Raw genomic sequence first — 20,450 nt, 5'->3', positions numbered from 1 at the left:
GCGACGCCTTCCGTTTGGTAGGCATGGTTAAATCTGCTGCAACTACGGACCACACGTTATGTAGCTGCTACTCAGCTGCACTGACAAACTTGATAATAACACTGCTTAGGACAGGCCGTCAGTCAGCTAACGTCTGATTCACAGCCGTAGAAAGTCGTATAGTTAGTTGCCAGTGTTTGGAAACCATTAAATTCAGGCTAACTTACTGCTAACGGTACATTTACATAAAGAAGCCAGACGGCAAAAATAAATTTGACTTTGAAGTTACTCAACCTTACCATGACGGCGTAGGAGAGTCTTGACTTTTTATTCGCAGTTAAACTTTCCTATAATGTGTTGATGACAAACCACAAACTATGAGGTAAAATGACAGAGCTGTATTTACTTCGAGTCAAATCGCTAGCTACTTTACCCCTGCTAGGAAAACAAACCTCGCGCGTCGCTCACCGGAACTCAGCGTGACTTCAAAATAAGAGTCCTGTTCAGAACGTGCCCCGTCTCTGGCCCAATGTCAAATAGGGACTGACTCCAGACCCACAGGGCAAGCGGTAGAGCTAATTTAATAATAATAATAGCAATAATAATAATAATAATAATAATAATAATAATAATAACAACAATAATAATAATAATATAAAACCACAGTTAACAAATGTAAGTTTTATTTTTATTGTTACATAAGTGTACAGAACACCGAAGTACAGTACATTGCAAAGGCAGTAGTATTTACAAGGCGAGAGGCTACACCAACAGTTCCTGTCAAAGCTTTACAAATATGTAGCTATCTCTTTTACTCTACATGCTGCAACTCAAATTGTAAGTTCATAAAAATACAATCTTATGAGTGTGAGCAAAGCCCCCATTGCACTATGTACAATTATTCAGTTAAAATAGTTTTCTGTATTTGTTCATAAACATAACTATTACACTTTATAGTACATAGAATTATTGCAAGCTTGGCAGGTTTAAAAGATGAAACAAAAATATTTGTTTTCTATGACTCTAGTCTGATAAAAGCATGTCTTTCTCTTGCAAATAATATAAATAATTTACCTATTTGCTAAAAGCTGCACAGTTAAAAGGTACAGTAAGATGTTTTAAGTAACAGATAACCCACATTGAAGAATGTAGGTTTGGGAGACATTACAGTAGATTTGCAGCATGTCAGAGTAGTTTATGTGAACAACTTATATAAATCAGTATTCATAATGCCATCTGTGATGGTCGTCAGGTTTAAATTCACACACTCCAGCACCTACACACAACACACACAAACACACACACACAAAAGACCCAATACTTAAACCAAGTAATGAAGCCTCCCTTTTTTTAAAAACTAACAATATTCATGTTTTCCAATGCTGTGATATTCAAATACATTCTTTCAGGATACAGTAAAGGTCTTCCACTTCCATGAAGGATTGCACATTTTCCCTTGACAATTAAAACAACATAACTGAAAGAGAACCATTTAGCTTTGGTATGTCATATGTTAAATGTGAAAGTTGTTGACCTCAGTACCAAGTGGTAGCTTTGTGACATTTTTTAATATTAGTGCAATAAAAGCCTAACTTGCTTTACAACAGCAAAGTCACGTGTGTCTAAAAACAACAGTATTGCTGCACGTCTGAAGATCTGACTTTATGACATTCTGTTGTACTCTGAGCAAGAAGAGGAGGAGGTGTTTGGTTATTCCCAAGAGAGAGCAGAGTGCTTCTTAATCACTGAGATGATAGCAGCAACCCCAGACAGGACCAGAGTCTAGGCATAGCACAGAGTACTGTGCAGGAATGGGTGTCACATGCTGTCAAACCACCATCAAAGGGTTGAGCCTGAAACCCTGGAGTCTGGGAGAAAAGCTGTGATGGCTCGGTAGCCCTGGGCTCGTCTGATCATGTCCCGCATCTCTCCATTAAGTTCCATCAGCTTGACAGAGATTTCTGTCAGGTCCTGCTTTGAGCCCACCAGCGCAAAAGTTCCTGTTTGACCCAGTGTTTGATGTCTGAAGTAGATATTCAGTAAGGTCTGGATCTCATCCTCGGAGTGGCTGCCAAAGATGTCATTTGGCCACATTGTTCTGCAGTAAAAAAACAGAAAAGATTATTCATTTGATTGAAGGGCATTTATTGACATAAAAACTACCCCTTTACAGGTTTGCTTTTCTCACCTGCACTCGCGAATGTAGCGGATGGCTGTAGGAAACGCATTGTTCTTCAGAGCCTCCAGGATGGCTTGCACGGCAGCCTCAGAGGAGCAAAAGGTGGGCTCAGAGCAGGAGCTCTCACAGGCAGCAATCTTATCATTCGTCACTGAGGCTGCTGCTACCCTCAGGTTGCTCTTCAACTCATTTAGCTCTCTGGACATATTTGTCAGCTAAAGGTTGAGCAGGATTAATATTATTAAAACAGGGACATGGATTAGACGGTGGTTATCATGGTTCCAAAAAGAGAAGACAAGAAAATGCATGGTGCACCTACCTCGGGAATAGAGCTTATTGCATGGACCTGTTCAATCAGCTTACAGTAAGACTGAAAAAGCAGCAACAGCTGAAAGTGGAGTTTGTAGAGTCTTTGACAGAGCTCCAGTTGCTGGAAGTAAAAGAGAAATGGTTGTTGGAAAAAATCCTTTTAAATTTTATTATCTTATTAGGTATTTTTAGAATTCTGCAGGTGACGGATAGTATACACATCTATCTACTGTAGAACTACTTGTAAATAGATGTTAAACCTGCTCCTATTATACAAAGGACAGCTGAAAATGGGATTACAATAAGCTAAATTTTTACTTTTATGAACAGAAAAGACAATTTAAAACAGCAAAGAGAAACAAGCTGTATCCAACTTACAGCCAGAGATTCCATTTGCTACAAAGCAAGCATGTTACAGGACAGAAAATAAGCAAGGAAAAAAGAGAATCAAAAGAAGGGCATGCAGTTCCTCATTATTTCCATTTCAAAGTGAGTGAGAAGTATTAGCACAGGGCTTTTTTATTGGCATGCACAGAGGAGGAAAAGTAAGGATTGATGTACAATTGGAACTGAAAGGAGGACTGGTAGTCGCCATGAATTGATCAAAAAGCCAAGTGAAACAAGCCAAGCAAATTAACAGTTCTGCCTGTTAATTAGCACGAATGCACTCACTTTAGTGGGAATCTCTTAGCTAATATGCACCAAGATTTAACAGCAAAACATTCAATTTTGCTGTTTCCTTTCATCAGTTATTAAGTGAGTGTATTGTTTACTGCTAGATCAAATGCAACTTAAGAGAACTTGCTCTCATGCTCAGCAGAGCTGAAAATGATCACAATGCACACTGGATATGAGATAATCAATATGATGTGCAGCAGCTCAAGGTTGTTATAAACTTTATATAGTGTGAGAAAATTAGAGGCAACACTCACAGAGCTATAGTATCACACAGTAACCGTAATGCAGAAAGTACAGTATGAGAGGTCAGTTGAAATGGCATCCTTAGTATTTTCAGTAATTTTTGTAAATAATCATTATAGAATCAACAACTATTTTTTTGTTTGTCTGTTTACTGGTTGAACATACCAAAATCTTTCAATTGATATGAGAGCATGTCAGAGTTATTACTGAAATACCTGAAAAAATACCTGAAACAATTTTACCTTTTCCTCATGCTCTGCTGGTTGACATGTTACCACGGTGCCCTCAGCGCTCCTGGGAAAGGTGGCCTTACAGTTGCTCAACCACTGTGGGTAGCAGAGAGAGCATTATTGCAATGTAAACTCAAGAGACAACATACACATAACATTTTAACTGGGAACAACAATATTAAGTCTCCTTACAGTGAGAGCTGCCTCCTTTTTGTTGTTGTAAGTATCAAGATACTCTTGAAGTTCCAACACACTGAATTTCATTTTTTCCAGGAGTCCATAAGACATAATCTGTAAAAAAAAAAAAAAAAAAGTTTTGCTGTTGAATGTGTTCAACTACCATTATTAGAAAAGCATTAGAAACTGGAAAATGCCATGCTACTCACTGTGTTTGCATCAATAAATAGTGTTGGACACTCTGAGCAGGATGTCAGCATCTGAGAAGACCTCAAAAACTTTGATCCTAATCCCCTGAGTCCATCACCAAGGTAACTCACAGCATCACAGGTCAAGGAACAAAACTTGGTCTGGATACTCTGCAAAAACAAAAAAAAAACAAAAACAAAAACAGGATGACTCTGATGCTGTCAAATCACTCCTAAATCATTTAAAGTACATACATTCTGTCGTTATTTCTGTTCTCATGTTTTTCTCTGAAATTCTCCCCTGTCAGCTTTGGTCAGTGAAGTGAACAACATCTGGTTAATGAGACTCAGAGGATTTTCAAGCTGAAAGCATCTACTGAGTGCCATCTATTTGTAATTAATCAGACCTCTTATGAAAGGAAACCTCTTTCCCTAAAGGTTACTCAGACAGATATCTAATCCTGTTACCCATTCAGTTTTATTATCCAGTTTGATGTGCCACACCGTTAATGGAATTTAGGAAAGAGGCTGGCTACAAGGCCACACTATAATACCTGAAATAGTGAAGAAAACACATGAAAAGTGTAGACTGCACAGGATCCATCTGAGTCAGACACGAGCTGGTTGATGTGACTTCTCCAGGCCTCCTCTGCATCGTCGCATACTGCGGGCTGGAAAGCTGCGAGGATGGCGGAGAAGAAGGGTGATGGTGGCGGGGAAGAACGGGACTCCAGCATGTCATCTCTCTCCTCCTCTGCAAGACTGAATGGGCATAAAGCCGTGTCATTAACAATGTCATTTTCCTGCAACTTTATTCATTTTTGTGAAGCATTGTGAGCATATACCTGGGTAAGCAGCTGTCAAGGTCCAGTTCTCCCTTGTAATCACTGTGAACCATGTCCATTGTCAAACTGTCACCACAATGAAATTCAGGGGGCAGTTCACTGATGGAGAGAGAGAGGTCATCCTCATGGACATTGATGTCTTCATCTTCTTGTGACACTTCATGCTAAAATAAAGCAAGAGGGATATGTCCTTTTATAGTGTATTGCAAAAACAGACGTCTGTCTGAACAAATAGTGAGGCAGCATGCAGTTAAGATTATTAACTGAAATTCTGAAACGTATTCCCTGTATTACACTTAATTATTTAACACATAATTTGTGGGTAAAATGGATACACTAACCTTGCCATGGGACCCTATGGACACTCCTTGTGGTGTTTTCTTTTATTTGATAAATTTAGTGTGCATAGATTGTGCCAATTAATTTGATTAAAAATAATTTTATTCAGCCAGCATTGTGGCCCTGCACACTCAAGTTTTTGGGCAGGCAATGTGTAAACCTTTCTTGACCTCCCACATGCCAAGAGTTTTTAGTTGTTGCTTAGAGCCACCCACACAGAAGCAATAGGTATACACATTGCCTTAAACAGACAGACGCAGAGAGAGAGAGACTTTTTTTTTCTATGGCTGGCTACATCCCCCTAACACCCCAGGACAATCTCTGGAAATGTTAAAGTAAGTCAGAAATTAGCCCATACGCCCATAGTGTTATGGATTGTCTGCTTGCGGGTTTTAGATCATTCTCCTTTAACATGCAACTACTGAATTATCAAGAAAACACAGGCTCATGCTTTACTCTGAAGAGAGGAAATGTAGAAAAGTCACAGCGCCACAAAATAATACTTAACATAGACTGAACCAAAAGCACATGGAACATCCAAGACATTTCACAAAAAAAGATGCAAGAAAATAGCTCCTATTTGGCAAAATTAGTAAAGAACTCTAGTATGGAGCTGCGATAGGAATTAGTAGTTCCCAGAATCTCAGACACTCTGAAGCCCTTATTCACCCGCTGCTTCGAGTCCTCTGGCAGTTGGACCTCGAAACTAGGATTTTTGGTGTTCAGAGGAGTTGAATCAGCTGAAGTTGTATCAAAAAAAGCGGAGGGAGAGTCCATGTTACCAATCTCTGCTGTTGGAGAGAGGTTGACAGTCTGAAAAAGAGACAAAGTTACACTCGTTGGAATCCTCTCTGAATAGTACACGTGCCATTTTTCAATAAACACAGAAGCTACAAAGCTCTGTCCAATTATAGATTAAAAACTGCAACATCCACAACATTCCTCAACAGCCTGTAAGCACTGACAGTGCTGAAGAGGCTGACAAATCAGAAACAAGAGAGGAGTGGGATGACAGCTGCATGGACACCTGGGCTTTCCATCTGCCACCACAATTTCCACAAACTTTAGCTGATAATATGTGAGGACCGGTGGTTATGGAATAACAGAAAGATGATGCAAGTCAAAATATGGTGCAAAAATTTAAAGGCCCAGTACAGTCCCTGGACACTGCATTAGTTATTGCACCCCACCATTCAAAACATTAGGTTGAACAAACAGCATCCAGATTTTGCTATTTTTAGTCATGTCCTGAAATTGACACAAGACAAAAAGCTATGAGGTCATTAAAATCAAAAGGCCCTATCTTGGCCCCTTGTGGCACAAGAGTAAAGTTCATGAAGGGTCCAAGATGTAAAGAGGTTGTCCTTAAAATCTCCTTACCAGATTACATCTCAGTATTAGATTACAACGTTTTCGGTTAGAGTTATTGTCATTAAGATTCATTTTCATAGTAAGTTTAATGCAGCAGCTAAGTTTTCGCTTTATTATGACTTTAAGTTATTGGCATAAAAACAAACAAAAGTGAACTTACAAGCTGTGAGTGGGAGAGTATCTGGCTGGCGGTGAGGGAATCTTCCTCGGATGACTCGTCTGAGTCTTCATGGGTGATCTTGCTGAGGCTGGGCATGCTGCTGGACAGCTGACTCTCCTCCAGGGGCTGCAGGTCACTTCGGTCCAGACTATCCATGGAGCGTCTTCGCACACCCCAGTTGAAGTTGTCCATAGTCTCTCCCTGCAACAAAGAATGGCCTTTAGGTACCAAGTGCCAAAACGTGAAGCGCTATCTCTTCTCTATCACAAACACATGCACGCACACACATATACACACATACACTGCATACACTAACCACACACAACCATGCAGTGCAGGTTCAGGGAGGGAGCAGTCTCTGGGAAGGACTGAAAAGAGAAGGAAGACTGGAGCTTGATGGAGTGTTGTGAACCCTTCAGTTTGTCTTCACATAGAGACTTCACAAGAGCTACCCCCAAAACAGCTACAATGCTGGTGAAACAGGCAGGAAAGTATGGGTTTGACAACCCCTGACCCTGTTAAACTCAAATATTTACAGGCTTTGATCCCCTGAATCTGACTGTTTCTTGTTTAAAATGCAGTGTGACTTTTCAATTGGACATGACTCAGGAGATGTCAGCCAACTGCCACATTCCACCAAAGCTCCACATCAACAGATCAAACAAAGGAGACTTCCTGTGGTGATTAGATTGATAACTACCACTGATGGAAATCAAAGGCCTTGACTTTGGCCTATTAGCTTGTCATTAACTTACAAAACTGTCTGTGTGGTACTTTTGTGCACCACAGTAGTTATTTTAGCTTTCAGTCTGTGTGAAACTGTAGCAGACACAGTGATACTCATACTATTATGATGGTCATACTATTTCTACAGCATCAATTTGATGAAAATGACACACGTTAGTGCAGTTTCTAAGCTTGACTAAGTACTTAAACAAAAAGATACCAAAAATCAAACAATGCAACATGAGTGGTGTTAAATTTAACCACTTAAAAAAGCAGCAAAGTTATTGCTGTAATAATGTGAAAAGCAACGTATATATAACGTACATCATCAGTGTTTTGGTGTAATTTGACAGAAATGATTTGAGAACGGTGCAAGGAAGAGTTTGATGTTCTTCTACTCAATTATCTGAGGAATACTCTACCAGTACACCAGAGGAAATACAATTATTGTATTTCACTGCATGAACTTACCAAACTACACAGGGCAGGAGAATTACTGTGTAACTTAACTTAGTGTGGGCATAACACATTTACGATTGTATAATGATTTTAGTGTGATGGGAATGCAAATAACTTGATCTGCACACAGTTTCTATAATGTGTCTCTAGATGGAGCTAACATCTCATCTGAGAAGTTCAACTGAGACAAGGATGTGTTTTTTTTTAAAATCCCATCATGTTGGTCAGATTTTCAAAGTTTTTGAAGAGAAGTACGTCTGTGTTTGATGCTTGATTCGTATTGATGAAAACTGCACGCACCACTAGTATCATAATGTGCATTTATGTTGGAAATCAACATGGGTGAGAATCAAGTCACTCATTTCATATGTGAGTATGTAATGTACGTATGTAAGTACTCTACACAAGCATTAAAGATATGAGCATATACAGTAATGGTATGTCAAAGAGAATCTATGTGTAAAATATCATAACCTATACTTATTTTCTCTCAGTAATCAGGTAAAATGATCTGAGCTGAGCTGTTTAAATCAACAGAGGATACCATTATAAATCAGATGTCAAATTGGTAATCACAAATCAAGAATGCTTTATAATGACATGCATTTCATTTGGTGACTACCTACTACATTGAACTTTTAGACCAATGTGATGTCAATGGGAAATATGCTAAACATACTGTGTTTCCAATACTATGAGTATCTCTCCTACAGTACATGAGGACTGCAGAATCGGTTTTGTAAATTACATGGCATGCACACACATTTGCTATTTTTTGTCATCAGTGTGGCAGACCACTACATTATCTGCACAAGCAAACACTCGTTTAAAAAAAACACACACAGCAAGTAAAAATGTAACATGACTAAACTTACCTGTAACTCCTAGATAGCAGAAACAGAAACAAACAGAAAAAAAGAAAGCCCATTACAAAGAGCAGGCAGACCTGACCCAACACAGTTCCTTAGATGGAAAATACTCTGATATGTTTTTCTCTCTGCTGTTGTTGTTGCTTTACAAGAGCAACCATGCAGTTATTTCGTCATGTGCGTGAGAGGGAGGTTAAATTATTTTCTTTACCCCCCCCCTTTTAAGACATCTGAGGTCCTGAGACTCACCTCTCCATCTTCGAGCTCCACATCCAGGAAGTCAAAGTCCCTGAAGACTCTGAACTGCTGCTCTGAGGTGGTGTCGTCCATGTTCTCTGGTTCCCGGGTCCCATCATCAGAGGACACCAAGCTGGGCTGGTGCTCCATGAGGTCCAGCTCCCCACAACTGGAGAAGATCACCTATAGAGAGGAGCAAACAGGCAAAAATGAAAAACAGCTTACGGGTTATTTATGAATACGTGGTACTAGAATATGTAGAGTATTGAAATTCATGGCATTGCTAAAAAGTGTTGCATCTTACTGAAGGATTTTTTGTGAGCCCCACTTCTTGTCCACACAGAGACAATACATTCACCAGCTTTTCCCGTGTTCTTTTCTGTAGAGGGCAAGAGAAAACAGAAATGTTTGGAACAAAATTTGCAACAATTCAGTTTCACTTGAACCACATCACAGGTTTATGCTCCATAAGCAACTGGTATTAACATGTGATCTGGATTATGGCCATGGGTCTCCAAATGTGGTCTGGCTGATCTGATTGCACTTTGACAACAATGCCTCCTGCATGCATTTGCACTATTAATATGTTTTTCCTTATCCAGATAACATATCCAGATAAAGACTGCATTTTAATGCCAGGTGTAAAAGGGATAATTATGTGTTAAAAAGGCAGGGAATGGGGAAAATGTTCACCTGTGAAGACTGAGGCCTCTTCCAGCTGACCGGCACCAGGACGTTGTTGGACGTAGATCCAGAGGAGGTAGAGGAAGTGCTGCGGGTCACTGCTGTGGTCCTGCTCTTCACATCTTGGCCTGGAGAGCGCTGAAGGTCATCGTAACGCCGACCGATCACTGGTGTCTAACAGCGTGGACAAAAACAAACAGACACGTGCAGACAGAAAGCTTGATGAGAAAGGGAAAGTGTGAAGAAAAGAAAGTTCCTCTCTGCTCAGTCAGTCCATGACTCAGGCTCCATGGCACCTCCTGCTTCCTCTAGACTTTGACAGTTCCAAGATGAGCGAAAAGTGAAGTGACATTTTATCAGTGTTCACGGTTTTTATTCCACTTAGCTCTCGGAATGCATGAGGCAGCTGAGGGAAAATAAACCTACAGTTCCTCTGTTTTATCCCTCAGTCTATAAATATCAGGCTATTTTAAGATATATCAGTGGTTTGTCCAGTGTGTCCCAAGTTTAAACACACATGCTGTTGGCTGTCCACTTGAGCTAACTGAGTCACATACAAAGGACGGCGGCAAAGAGCTGACATCATTTCCTGCCATTCATGAACAACACAAATAGCTCCCTGTTCAGTTCCCACACATACACCACTCTGTATCTTTGACATCACTTTCAGGATCTGCACTGCTTGGCTAATTGTGTTTACCTTTCGAGCTCTCAAGCTAATCTCGAGAGGTTTGGTCAAGAAGAAATATCAGCATTGAGGAAGGGGAAGAAATGTTTCCTTTCCAAAAAGCTCTAAAAGATTCCACACAACCTCAACAAGCACCACACCCTGGAAAATACAGGAAAAAATACAGGGGCAAATATAATACAGGGACTTTCAAACTAAGAACTTTCAAACACGGTAAAAAAGAAAGTCAGAGAAAGAGCCTCTAACCTCAGATATGTCAAAGTGGAAATCCAGAGTTTTCCCAGGCAAGGCCTTGGAGGAGCGGTCCCAGACACGACTGATGTCCTCGTAGGAGAGGTCACTTTGTGGGGATGAAGGCTGCACCAGACTGGCCGATCGAGAAACCACCAGCTTCAGGATATTTAGTGCTTCTCTCCAATGGGCAGTCTATACTCAACAAAGACATACATTCACCCATACATGCAGAAAAAGAAACCAACACAGCCACATGTTTAGAAGAAAACAACCACATGTCTTTCTGTGCATTTTAATGTTGTTCCATTTTTGAAGACAGAGGTGTTCTGGCAGATGCCTTATGGCAGGAAGTGAAAGGAAAATAGATTCAGTATGAGACTAAGCAGAGGCCTAGCCTGCGGCAGAAAGGCAGACTGTTTATAGTTTGGGTGTGTCTACAGATTTACTGCGCTGACACACGACAGCTTTTTTTTTTCTCCTTTTTTCCCCATGAACACTTACAAAAAGAACAGGGAACACAAGAGCTCAGAGCTTACTCAGAGCATGATGCCTAAAGATTTCCACTGATCACATCAGATCTACCATCCAAATCTTTTGCAGTTTCCATGCACATATATCCCTCTGTGAAAGTTAAAACAGAAATATCCTAAAAATATAAGCAGCCATGAACTAAAAATCAATATTGGGACAGGCATACAGCGACTGCATATATAAACTACTTATGTATATTAGGATACATGTTCAGGTTATGTTTATTTTAACACACCTGGACAAATTTCTCAATTGTCTTGAGCACCTCCATGTTGAAGGGTTTTGCTTGAATTCCACTCAGGTCCATGTGACTCAGGAGGCTGTAGATGATTTGTAAAAGGGTCTGCTGCATACTGGGAAGGCCTTTCTCCAACAGCTGTTACAAGAGAATTAAATGCAGTTTTATTTAGCACCTTTTCAGAGGCTGTAATATTAATAATTACTGCACAACCCTTTTACTGCGGCTGAGCTCAACATATGATTATCTGATATGGCTGTACCAACCTCCGCCATGTAAGTGACCAGGCTGAGGGTGATATCGGAGAAGGCTTCATGAAGATATCGACACACCACATTGACCCAGGAGAAGCAGTCTCGTGTGTAGGAGTGCGTTTTATACAGAGTCATGACATGAGCAAGGTTGGAGAGCTTGGCGTTCTTCTCCTCAAGGCATACCTATGCAAAAAAAAGTGCAATAGCTTAGAGCAAATAATTATCTTTGAGGTAAAATGAGGATAGAAACGTTATTGGAGCCAAACCTGGGCTATCCTCTCAGCAACATCTTGACAGAACTGTGTGGGGCTGTCAAAGTTTTGCACAAGATGTGGTAGCAGGCAGAGAACATTCAATGGAAAACCTAATGGATGATACAGTCTAATTAAAAATCACTGAAAAAATCATTCTGTAGAAAAGTTCACTAGCATGTAATTTGTATAAGATCAGAATTTTTCTGAAATTTAACAATATTGCCACAAAATAAGAGTTTACAGACACCTGAAGTCTAAAAATATCAACATTCTTATCATCAGTCCTAAAAACCGTATGTGTTGATCTTTACAGTATACCTATGGCTTGTGACGTGTCCACTACAGGCACCCGTGACACGGGTGTGAGTTGGCAGAAGAGCTGAAGAGTGAGGTCAGTGGTAGACAAGGAGGTGAAGCCTTTCAGCAGCAGCTGCTGGAGCCCACTGAAGCTGCTCCATTTCAGCTGGCTCTGCAGCTTCTCCAGCTTCTCCCTGTTCTCCTGTTTGTCTAGCGACATGTGGCCCAGCAGCTTATTCAACAGTCTCAAAGACATCTGATACTCGAACTCAAAGTCTGACTCCATAAGCGACACCGCCACCCAGAAGATGGTGGCCAGCAGGTTGCTGGGGTGGTTGATGCTGGTCGGGTCTGTGATGTTGTCTTTAGATGAGGACAAGCTGCGGGTCTTGGCTAGCAAAGCCTGCTGTTCGCAGGCCTGGATACGGTCCAGTGTGGCACTGCGGGGCGGGTCAGACCACCTGTCCGCCTCTCCAAACTTCTTGGGGACAGAAGAGCTCCTCTGATGTCTGCTCTTCTCCTCTCTTCTAAGATTTAGTTGCCCTGTGCTCTTCCTGTTGGACAGCAGCTTGAAACTGGTCAGGAAATCTGGAGACGAGACTCTGGAATTAAAGAAACAATAAATTAAAGTCCCTTAATGCCTTTTTAAAAATACCTTCATCATAAATATATGTAAAGGATGCACAAACCTCGTCAAGATAGCCATGAGATCATTATTCTTCAGGCATTCAGCCAAGTTATCCACCACAGATTCCAGTGTGAGTAATACTTCCATCACATAGCCCTGCGGGAGAGAGAAAGCCACAACTCTAGTTTGGAGGATATTCTTGTGAACACTAAGCATTGTTTTTAATTGCTGCGAAAAAAATAGCCTTAAAAATGTAGCCCTGGACTATGCTGAGAATTTGTTAAAAAAAAATTCAGGGCACTCAGACTCCATTTGTTCTGATGACTGTCTGCAAGATTTAAAAATAAATAAATAAATATAATGGATGGATTTGAATATATTATATTTGATGGACAGATAGTCCTTGGTTCAGGGATGAGCTGATTAGACTTTCATGATGATCAAGGATTTCTGCCATTAGATGATTATTAGTTTTAATGTAGTGTTCATGTGCTCATAAGAGGGTCAGACATCTGGGGCATCCAAGTCATTTGATAAACAGCAGTGAATTCATGTACTATGTCCTTAAAAACAAACTCAGAATACAAATGATACAGTAACTCAATAGAATCCCTCAGTTTCTGCTTTATCAACAACTCCTACTAAAAATTGTGCTGCTGATGGGAATTCCACAGTGATAAAGATGTAAATAATAAATTCCTGCATTGATTATGCCCAAACACATATGAACATATTGATGCATAATGCTCTCACATCCACATGCTCACGCACAAGATGTACACACACACGCAAAACACTAACCTGCACTTCTTCTCCATGTTCACCGACGACTTCCACCAGCCTCGAGAGCAGGTCGGACACAGCGTGGGCGGAGACGGGTTGGCGGAGGGCTCGGAACACCTGGAAGGAACGGCCAGCATAATGACGAGACGAACTACACAAGGCCGTCTGCAGTGCCACATCACTGAGCTGTTGCTCCAGGTGGAAATCTAACAAGGACAGAGAGAGGAGTATGCAAATGAAAATAAGAAGCATTGAGTGGTAAAAACAGGGCTCTGTGGTATAAATCATTAACACTTTCTTTAGAATATATTGAAATGTTACCTGACTTGGATTCTCTGAACACAGATACCACGTGTCGCAGGAAGTTTGACAGCTGCCCTGTGCTTTTTGAAACTTGGTTCTTTGGTGAAATGTCTTCATGGCACCAGAGTGGTCCATGCACCCTGTAAAACAACAACTTCTAAGTTACTAACAACAACCAGTATACAAATAATATCATCAAACATCTAAATATTGTTTAAGATCACAGGTTTGAATTGAATTTACATTAATCTTGGTAAATACCAGCTGCATTATAATTTAAATATCAAATCTAATCCACTTGTATAAGAATCTACTGCACTATGCGTACAACACCACTAGGGGGTAATCTGCGTCAAGAAACATGAGAAAGTATATCAGTGTATCAGAAAGCTATTTCTGACTGTATTTATCATTTTTATTTATATATTTTATAATTTATAATTATGTAAAATACTTCCAGTAAAATTATATATATAAATTATATATTATGGATTGCTGTACATGCTGGAAATTATTCCAAGAGAGAAACCACATTTTGACATGAGTACCTTGTAGATAAAAACTCAATGAGCTTGTTGGTCTTCTCATCCATTTTATTGGAGGCTACCAGCTCCTCCACCTCCTGTGAAATCTCAGGCAGGTTGTTGCTGCTGCCCCCCAGGCTCAGACTGGATGATGTAGAGGAAGAACTCAGACCAGAGTCGGGCACAGGAGATGCCTGACACTCCCGCAGGAAGTCGAAACCTCCTGAACAACAACAGAGGAACAGGTGTGTGATCAGAAACAGGTATAGCAGGCAACAGTAAAGCGGTTCATTCGGACATTTGATTTCATTTTGCAAACTGCAACATACAGCTGGTGATAGCAGGAGTTAGTATGAGAAGAGAACGTGTAGGGAGCAGCATGACCTGTGTTTTAACATGTCTGGAATTTGAATCCAATTATCCCTGTCTACTGACAGTATTTATTTAATGTGGTGGAGCTGTCAAGTATAACTAAGCTGCTGCACACCTAATCTCCTTTTTGTTTATTTACAAACCGATACAAATATAATAAACATGGGAGTGAAGATGTTACAAAGACTGAGAGGAAAAAGGGATGTTTTCTTTGGATTTCAACAACAGTCACTGTAAAAAAAAACCACTTTTTTATCATATTTGTACATATCAAGTTGTATTCAAATGGACAAAATGGACAAATAATACACTGGACATTTCAGAATGTCTAGACATTTGCAAAACAAATTATCGGAAGGGGGAGGGAGGAGGACCAAACTAGCCTATCCGAGCCCGAGCAGATGGCCCCAATTTGGGCAAAAGGATAAAAATAGCAGAATGGAATGCTTTAATCAAGACCTTTGATGTCCTCTGCACTCTCAATATTGCTTTTGGCACAGTGACCAAATATTTTCTCCCCAGATAAGAAACTTATCTATCCTTTGACAGGAATGTTAGCCATTCCCTCCTGATGTTCAAGTTGATCTTAGTCAGAAAGAAGAGCATGTGTCAAATACTAAGCTGCTCTGACAGTTGGACCCAGGTCTACCTCAAGTTTTTAGCAAAGTGTGAATACTGTATATTTGTAGATTTGAAAACTCATAAAGGAAATATTACTTAAGATCTGTATTTGTACCTGAAGGTAAATACTCGGGCTGAAGGCTTGGTTTGCAGGTGAGGGTCTTGGTGCTGTTGATCTCACGTGTCTGCAGTAAGACTGAGGCGACTGCCTGGAAGTTGTTGTTACAGGACAATGTAATGAGCAGGTGGAGAAGGAGACGTTTGCTGTGCTCAAACACCTCTGGGCGGTAGTGATCCATTCCTGGAGAAAGGAACAGAAAAATCAGTAACTTTAAGACTTTTTTTAAAAATTTCCCCTCTCCTGGTTTCACAGCATTGATCTCAGAGTCTATAAAATATGAAACTATCTGATATCAGCTGGTTGAAACTGAATACATTTTTCTACCAGAGGAGCAGATTTGACTGAATTGTCCAAATCTTTGTACTTAAAATGATGTATTTAAAGTCAGCCATGAGATTTAGACTGACTGATTATAGTGTGAACTCACCCAAAAACAAGGCATGTAACAGTAAAGGCAGGTGCATGGCCCAGTCCTCTCTCACACTGTGATCCACCACCATCTCTGTCATGAAGATGACTGCTATATTACACCTATAACAAACAAAAACACACACTGTAAAGCCTCTCAGTTAAATGTAATGAATTTTAAAAATAGATTCATATCAAATGTAATTTATAGAAAGAGGACCTTGTAGCATAAAAAATAGGTTATTATAGGTCAGAAATCAGTTTGATTGCTGATAAGCAGCAGTTTTGTCTCATTGTTTTGATGTAGATTCAGCGTCAGAGTCAGAATGAGGACAATTTGCATTAATGTATGCAGTAGTCTAACCTGTGCAGGGGTCCTCTAGGAGTGATGGTCTCTGGCAAAAAGTCCACCAGAGGAGCCCAGCATCCTCCATTCAGAGGCATGGGCAGAGGATGGGGCTGGTTGGTCTCAACAACAACCATCAGCCAATCAGCATAGGGGGGCAGTGGTTCACCTAAATAGATACAGAAAATGTCAGTGTTTTTACATTTATCTCAAATGACACATACACCAAATGGCCATTAGAAAATGTGAGCTTGTAAACTCTCTATAGCTGAAAATGGGTGGCATGTGGGCAAATGACACAGACAGGAGATACATTTAAATACTACTCCCAACATAAGAAGATAGAGGAGGACCTCAGCTTTGAAGTGCAGTTGTCGAAAAGGGTATTTCGGGGCGCTGTTCATTGTCAGATTATTCTTACTCACATTAGTCTGCATGACTAATTCAGCCCAAGAGGGTGTAACAAACCTGTTTTTGGGTCACTGGCAGCAGTGCAGAGGCCCTGGGCTCGACTACTTTTATTTCAGTGCCAGTTCTCACAGAAGCCTTTTAAGAGCCCCAGGCTACTCATGCATTATCAATGACATCATGCCGGTCACCATCTTACCCTCCAACCCAGCCTGTGTATTCCACACTCACCAGTCCATGACAACCACTTTTTTTCATATGGCGTCTGGTGCTGAAAAACAACTTATCATCTTACTTACTCTTATCATCGTCGTAAGATCCTCCTGAGCTGTTGCTGTAGCGTGATTCCAGGCGGTTGTGTGCTCGCATTATGTGGCTAAGCCTGAGGTCAGAAAACAATCATTATCATGATGCGATTTGCTAATACTGTAATTAATCAAATGATGAGCATTAAGGTCTCATTGTATTCTGTACCTCTCCTCGTTCTCCTTTACAGTCTTGGTATCATCTGCATCAGTAAAGCTCTCCTGGCATGCAACAACAGTATTGCTGCTCGATGTGGTGCCTAGAAATGAACCAAAAAAGCTAAATAGAGCTAAATACTTATGTTTTAAAGTATGTTCAAGGAAAATCTACTGAGCATGATCTTTATGATCTTTAACACCAACGCTGCTTCACATTCACCACTGGGATCTGACAGTTTACTATGGTAGGTCATTAAGTGGTTCCACTGGAGCAGTTGGGATTTCCTGGTTGGTGTTTTTTTTTTTTTTTTTTTTACCATTTAAAAAATACTAACTGTAAGCGGTGTTCATTCTTTTCAGTAAGACAAGCTGTAGTTAAAAAATGTACCTGAAGCTGCTGTGGAGACCTTGCTTGTGGCAGAGAAGCGATAGAAAGGAGGGCTGTCACAGTGCTGCACCACAGGGTTGACTGGATCTGTTTGCTGTAACTCAAATATCAACTCCTCCATGGTTTGTATGGTGTTGTTCCGGCACAGATAGATCACCACCTTCTTGATCTGTACAAATATATCACAGGATATCCATGAGAAACTGGAAAGAGGGAAAAAAAAGTAGCAACATAACATCTTCCAGCTGGCCTAAATGACATATCTTACATATGGCAGGAGAGCGGTGTCACTGCTGACACCACATAAGCTGATGAGAAACTGCAGTGTGGTTCTCAGATTGTTGCTCCACTTCTCATTGCTGACTAAAGCATTCCAGGCGTTTTCCATCTCTGGTCCAGGTAGATCGTCTCCATACTGACCAGGGGGGTAAATAAAAGAACACAGCGTCATGTTAGCTGCACTGACATTAGATTACCCATGCCCTGCTTCATTACATTTCCCCAACATGACTTTACCTTGGCAGTCATGAACATGAGGTTATTGAGAACCATGGACGTGGCTTGTAGGGAGCCCCAACCAGTGCCCTTCAGTTGGTGAGATGAACCTGAGCTGGTCGTCCGGCTAGAACTGTCATAATCTGAGGTGCACGGTGTGAAGACCGGGAGGAGCAAGCCACTATCCACCAGTTCAATGTTACTGAGCCAGGGCAGGAGGTAGGTTAGCATGATCTGCCTCCCATTGGGATGAGTGGTGGGGAACCTCTGGCTAACCTCTGGAACAGGCAGAGGGAAGGCAACACTAACATCAGAATAACATCAGCGGGAGCTGCGGCGTTTATATTTGACGGAAATCAAACACATGACATATACCCAGTTTCACCATAATAGCCAGTTTAATTCTGATCCGCATATGAATTCAACTTAAAGTGGGGGTTCTCTTAGCAAAGTTAAGCTCTCAGTGTTTCTGTGGTTGGTGGGCGTGTCCATAGATACAGTAAGTGTCTGGGAGAGGAAGGCTTCTTTGGATGCGGATGAGGCAGTATTTAGTGGGAAACCATGAGAAGATGACAAGCTTGTGAGAGTATTACAGCAGGCTTAAATACCATGGCTAACCCCTATATGGCCACACACACACACACACACACACACACACACACACACACACACACACACACACACAGCACTAATTTGAAACAAACAGCAACCTGAGAATAGAGGAAGCGTGAGTTCAGGGTACATCCTTGCTAGCTGGCTGGACAATTGAGGCAGAGAGACACTGTACAGAGGTGGCAGTGGACCATGGGTGCCATAGAGGATACTGTTTGGCTTCTGCTCTGCAATCCTCTTAGAGTATACAAACAACTTCGCTTCAAGAATCTGTTTAAAGAAAGAGGGGAAACGTGTCACTTAAGACTGTGACCACATAAAACTGCACAGCAGCGCAACAAATCGTGCTTATGTTTCTCACCTGCATCAGCTGCATTGAAATCTCATAGATTTCTCTGTTGGTGTCTGATGCCTTGAAGAGCACCAGATTCAGCAGTGTTACTATATCACTTTGGTAGTTTCTGCTGGTAAAGAAACAGAGAGAGCAAATAATAATTATGAGATAACGTTCCAGTATTAAGAGATCAATGCTGAGAGTTCCACATAATACTTGACTTAATGTTTTTGAGATAAAGCAAGAGGTGAAGGCCAACTTCAGATGAACAGTGAGCCCTCTAAGAGGATTAGCTAAGGTGACGCTTTGAAGCCTAAGCTAATTTACCAGCAGTTTCCTCGCTTTGACAAGAAATCTGCGTGATCCAGAAAATATACAATCTAATTAGGCAAATCATTAATTAAATGCAACACAAAAACCACAATCAAAAAGTGACATACAATGGAAAATATGACAGTACAATACAAACTGTGTGAGAAGAAGTAAAGATGCAAAGACAGCCTTCACTAGCTGAACAGATGACAGAGAAATTGTGAGGTTTTATACCTGCTGCCACAGACTGTAGCGATGGCTTTGAAGCAGCCTGAGGCGAGCTGGTAGGAGCCTGTGTAGCAGCGATCAACAGCCCAGTTGAATAGGTTGACCTGGTCGGCATTGAGCTCCAGGAGCAGGATAACGACTTCACAGCCAAGTTGATGGACCTGTGCCAGGGGAAGATACCAACACAGACTCTCTTGAATTCCTTGTATCTCCTCTGTAATCCCAGATTTTACATTAGTGATTATCTGAGGCAACATCTATTTAGAAAGATTCAGGGACTCAGTGTGAAATGATTCCAGTAGTTATATTTCTTTCAAGTCAAAAAATGATATATTTTCTTGGCTACCTGCCCTGTTGATGCTACACCTCAAGCCATGTAATGAAAACGTGACAGCTCAAAGGCAATTTTCTGAGGAAAAATGTGTAAAATACACATGCAGGTGTTGTAAAGTTGAATTAAGGCAGCATCAGACAAATTTATTTTGAAACAAAACTCTCCTTCGCTACTTGCCGGCACTCCTGCAAGATAATGGCATGCAGTTGGCAAGGTCTAGTGTTGGGTTTTTATAAAGCAAGCTTCAGCAAGCTATCAGAGGGGTTTTCTGGGTCAGCTCTTTGTTTCAATGCACCACGGTGGTAAAGTTTTGGCTACATACCCGCTGATCCTGGCAGGCCAGGATATTATCCAACCACTTATAGAGGTATCCGTCTGGAGAGAGGCCAACATTATCAAACACAGGCCCGCAGCACAGCACAGCAGACATGGCCTGGAAGAGCAAACACAAATCAACAATACTCACATGTTAAAGGGTTTTGTTAGGAAAACTTATTCAGTTCTACTTTTCCCCCCCTTTGTCTTACAATGCCACTGCTCCACCCTCAGGTAAATTTGCCAGATCATCACAAAACCGTGACACAGGTCTTGGCTAAATTT

At 40.9% G+C, this 20,450-nt stretch overlaps 1 protein-coding gene across 6 annotated transcripts in view; it reads right to left on the bottom strand.

The window, feature by feature from the left end:
• Window positions 1–645: 645 nt before the first annotated feature.
• The window catches only part of frya (furry homolog a (Drosophila)), a 51,114-nt gene continuing 31,309 nt past the window's right edge, over window positions 646–20,450 (bottom strand). For 4 of the 6 annotated variants that reach the window (XM_051078963.1, XM_051078961.1, XM_051078964.1 and 1 more), the window contains exons 28-61: window positions 20,173–20,283; window positions 19,523–19,677; window positions 19,004–19,106; window positions 18,741–18,912; window positions 18,052–18,308; window positions 17,804–17,950; window positions 17,536–17,704; window positions 17,158–17,248; window positions 16,983–17,065; window positions 16,294–16,444; window positions 15,949–16,052; window positions 15,516–15,701; window positions 14,432–14,630; window positions 13,902–14,023; window positions 13,599–13,786; window positions 12,859–12,953; window positions 12,191–12,771; window positions 11,885–11,982; window positions 11,631–11,801; window positions 11,362–11,502; window positions 10,608–10,787; window positions 9,683–9,847; window positions 9,294–9,368; window positions 9,002–9,172; window positions 6,699–6,899; window positions 5,837–5,980; window positions 4,829–4,992; window positions 4,538–4,745; window positions 4,005–4,154; window positions 3,811–3,909; window positions 3,631–3,714; window positions 2,478–2,588; window positions 2,168–2,373; window positions 646–2,077 (exon numbers count right to left, since the gene is read on the bottom strand). In XM_051078963.1, the coding sequence (XP_050934920.1) occupies window positions 1,819–2,077; window positions 2,168–2,373; window positions 2,478–2,588; window positions 3,631–3,714; window positions 3,811–3,909; window positions 4,005–4,154; window positions 4,538–4,745; window positions 4,829–4,992; window positions 5,837–5,980; window positions 6,699–6,899; window positions 9,002–9,172; window positions 9,294–9,368; window positions 9,683–9,847; window positions 10,608–10,787; window positions 11,362–11,502; window positions 11,631–11,801; window positions 11,885–11,982; window positions 12,191–12,771; window positions 12,859–12,953; window positions 13,599–13,786; window positions 13,902–14,023; window positions 14,432–14,630; window positions 15,516–15,701; window positions 15,949–16,052; window positions 16,294–16,444; window positions 16,983–17,065; window positions 17,158–17,248; window positions 17,536–17,704; window positions 17,804–17,950; window positions 18,052–18,308; window positions 18,741–18,912; window positions 19,004–19,106; window positions 19,523–19,677; window positions 20,173–20,283 (5,541 nt within the window). In that variant the 3' untranslated portion in view covers window positions 646–1,818. The remainder of the gene's footprint in view (window positions 2,078–2,167; window positions 2,374–2,477; window positions 2,589–3,630; window positions 3,715–3,810; window positions 3,910–4,004; window positions 4,155–4,537; window positions 4,746–4,828; window positions 4,993–5,836; window positions 5,981–6,698; window positions 6,900–9,001; window positions 9,173–9,293; window positions 9,369–9,682; window positions 9,848–10,607; window positions 10,788–11,361; window positions 11,503–11,630; window positions 11,802–11,884; window positions 11,983–12,190; window positions 12,772–12,858; window positions 12,954–13,598; window positions 13,787–13,901; window positions 14,024–14,431; window positions 14,631–15,515; window positions 15,702–15,948; window positions 16,053–16,293; window positions 16,445–16,982; window positions 17,066–17,157; window positions 17,249–17,535; window positions 17,705–17,803; window positions 17,951–18,051; window positions 18,309–18,740; window positions 18,913–19,003; window positions 19,107–19,522; window positions 19,678–20,172; window positions 20,284–20,450) is intronic. The other 2 variants (XM_051078962.1, XM_018665268.2) reach the window with 1 other exon arrangement.

The sequence above is a fragment of the Lates calcarifer genome, linkage group LG21, assembly GCF_001640805.2.
Source record: "Lates calcarifer isolate ASB-BC8 linkage group LG21, TLL_Latcal_v3, whole genome shotgun sequence".
Taxonomy (NCBI): Eukaryota; Metazoa; Chordata; class Actinopteri; family Centropomidae; genus Lates; species Lates calcarifer.
Note: the sequence above shows the minus strand (reverse complement) of the source record. Positions and strands in the feature narration are given on the sequence as shown.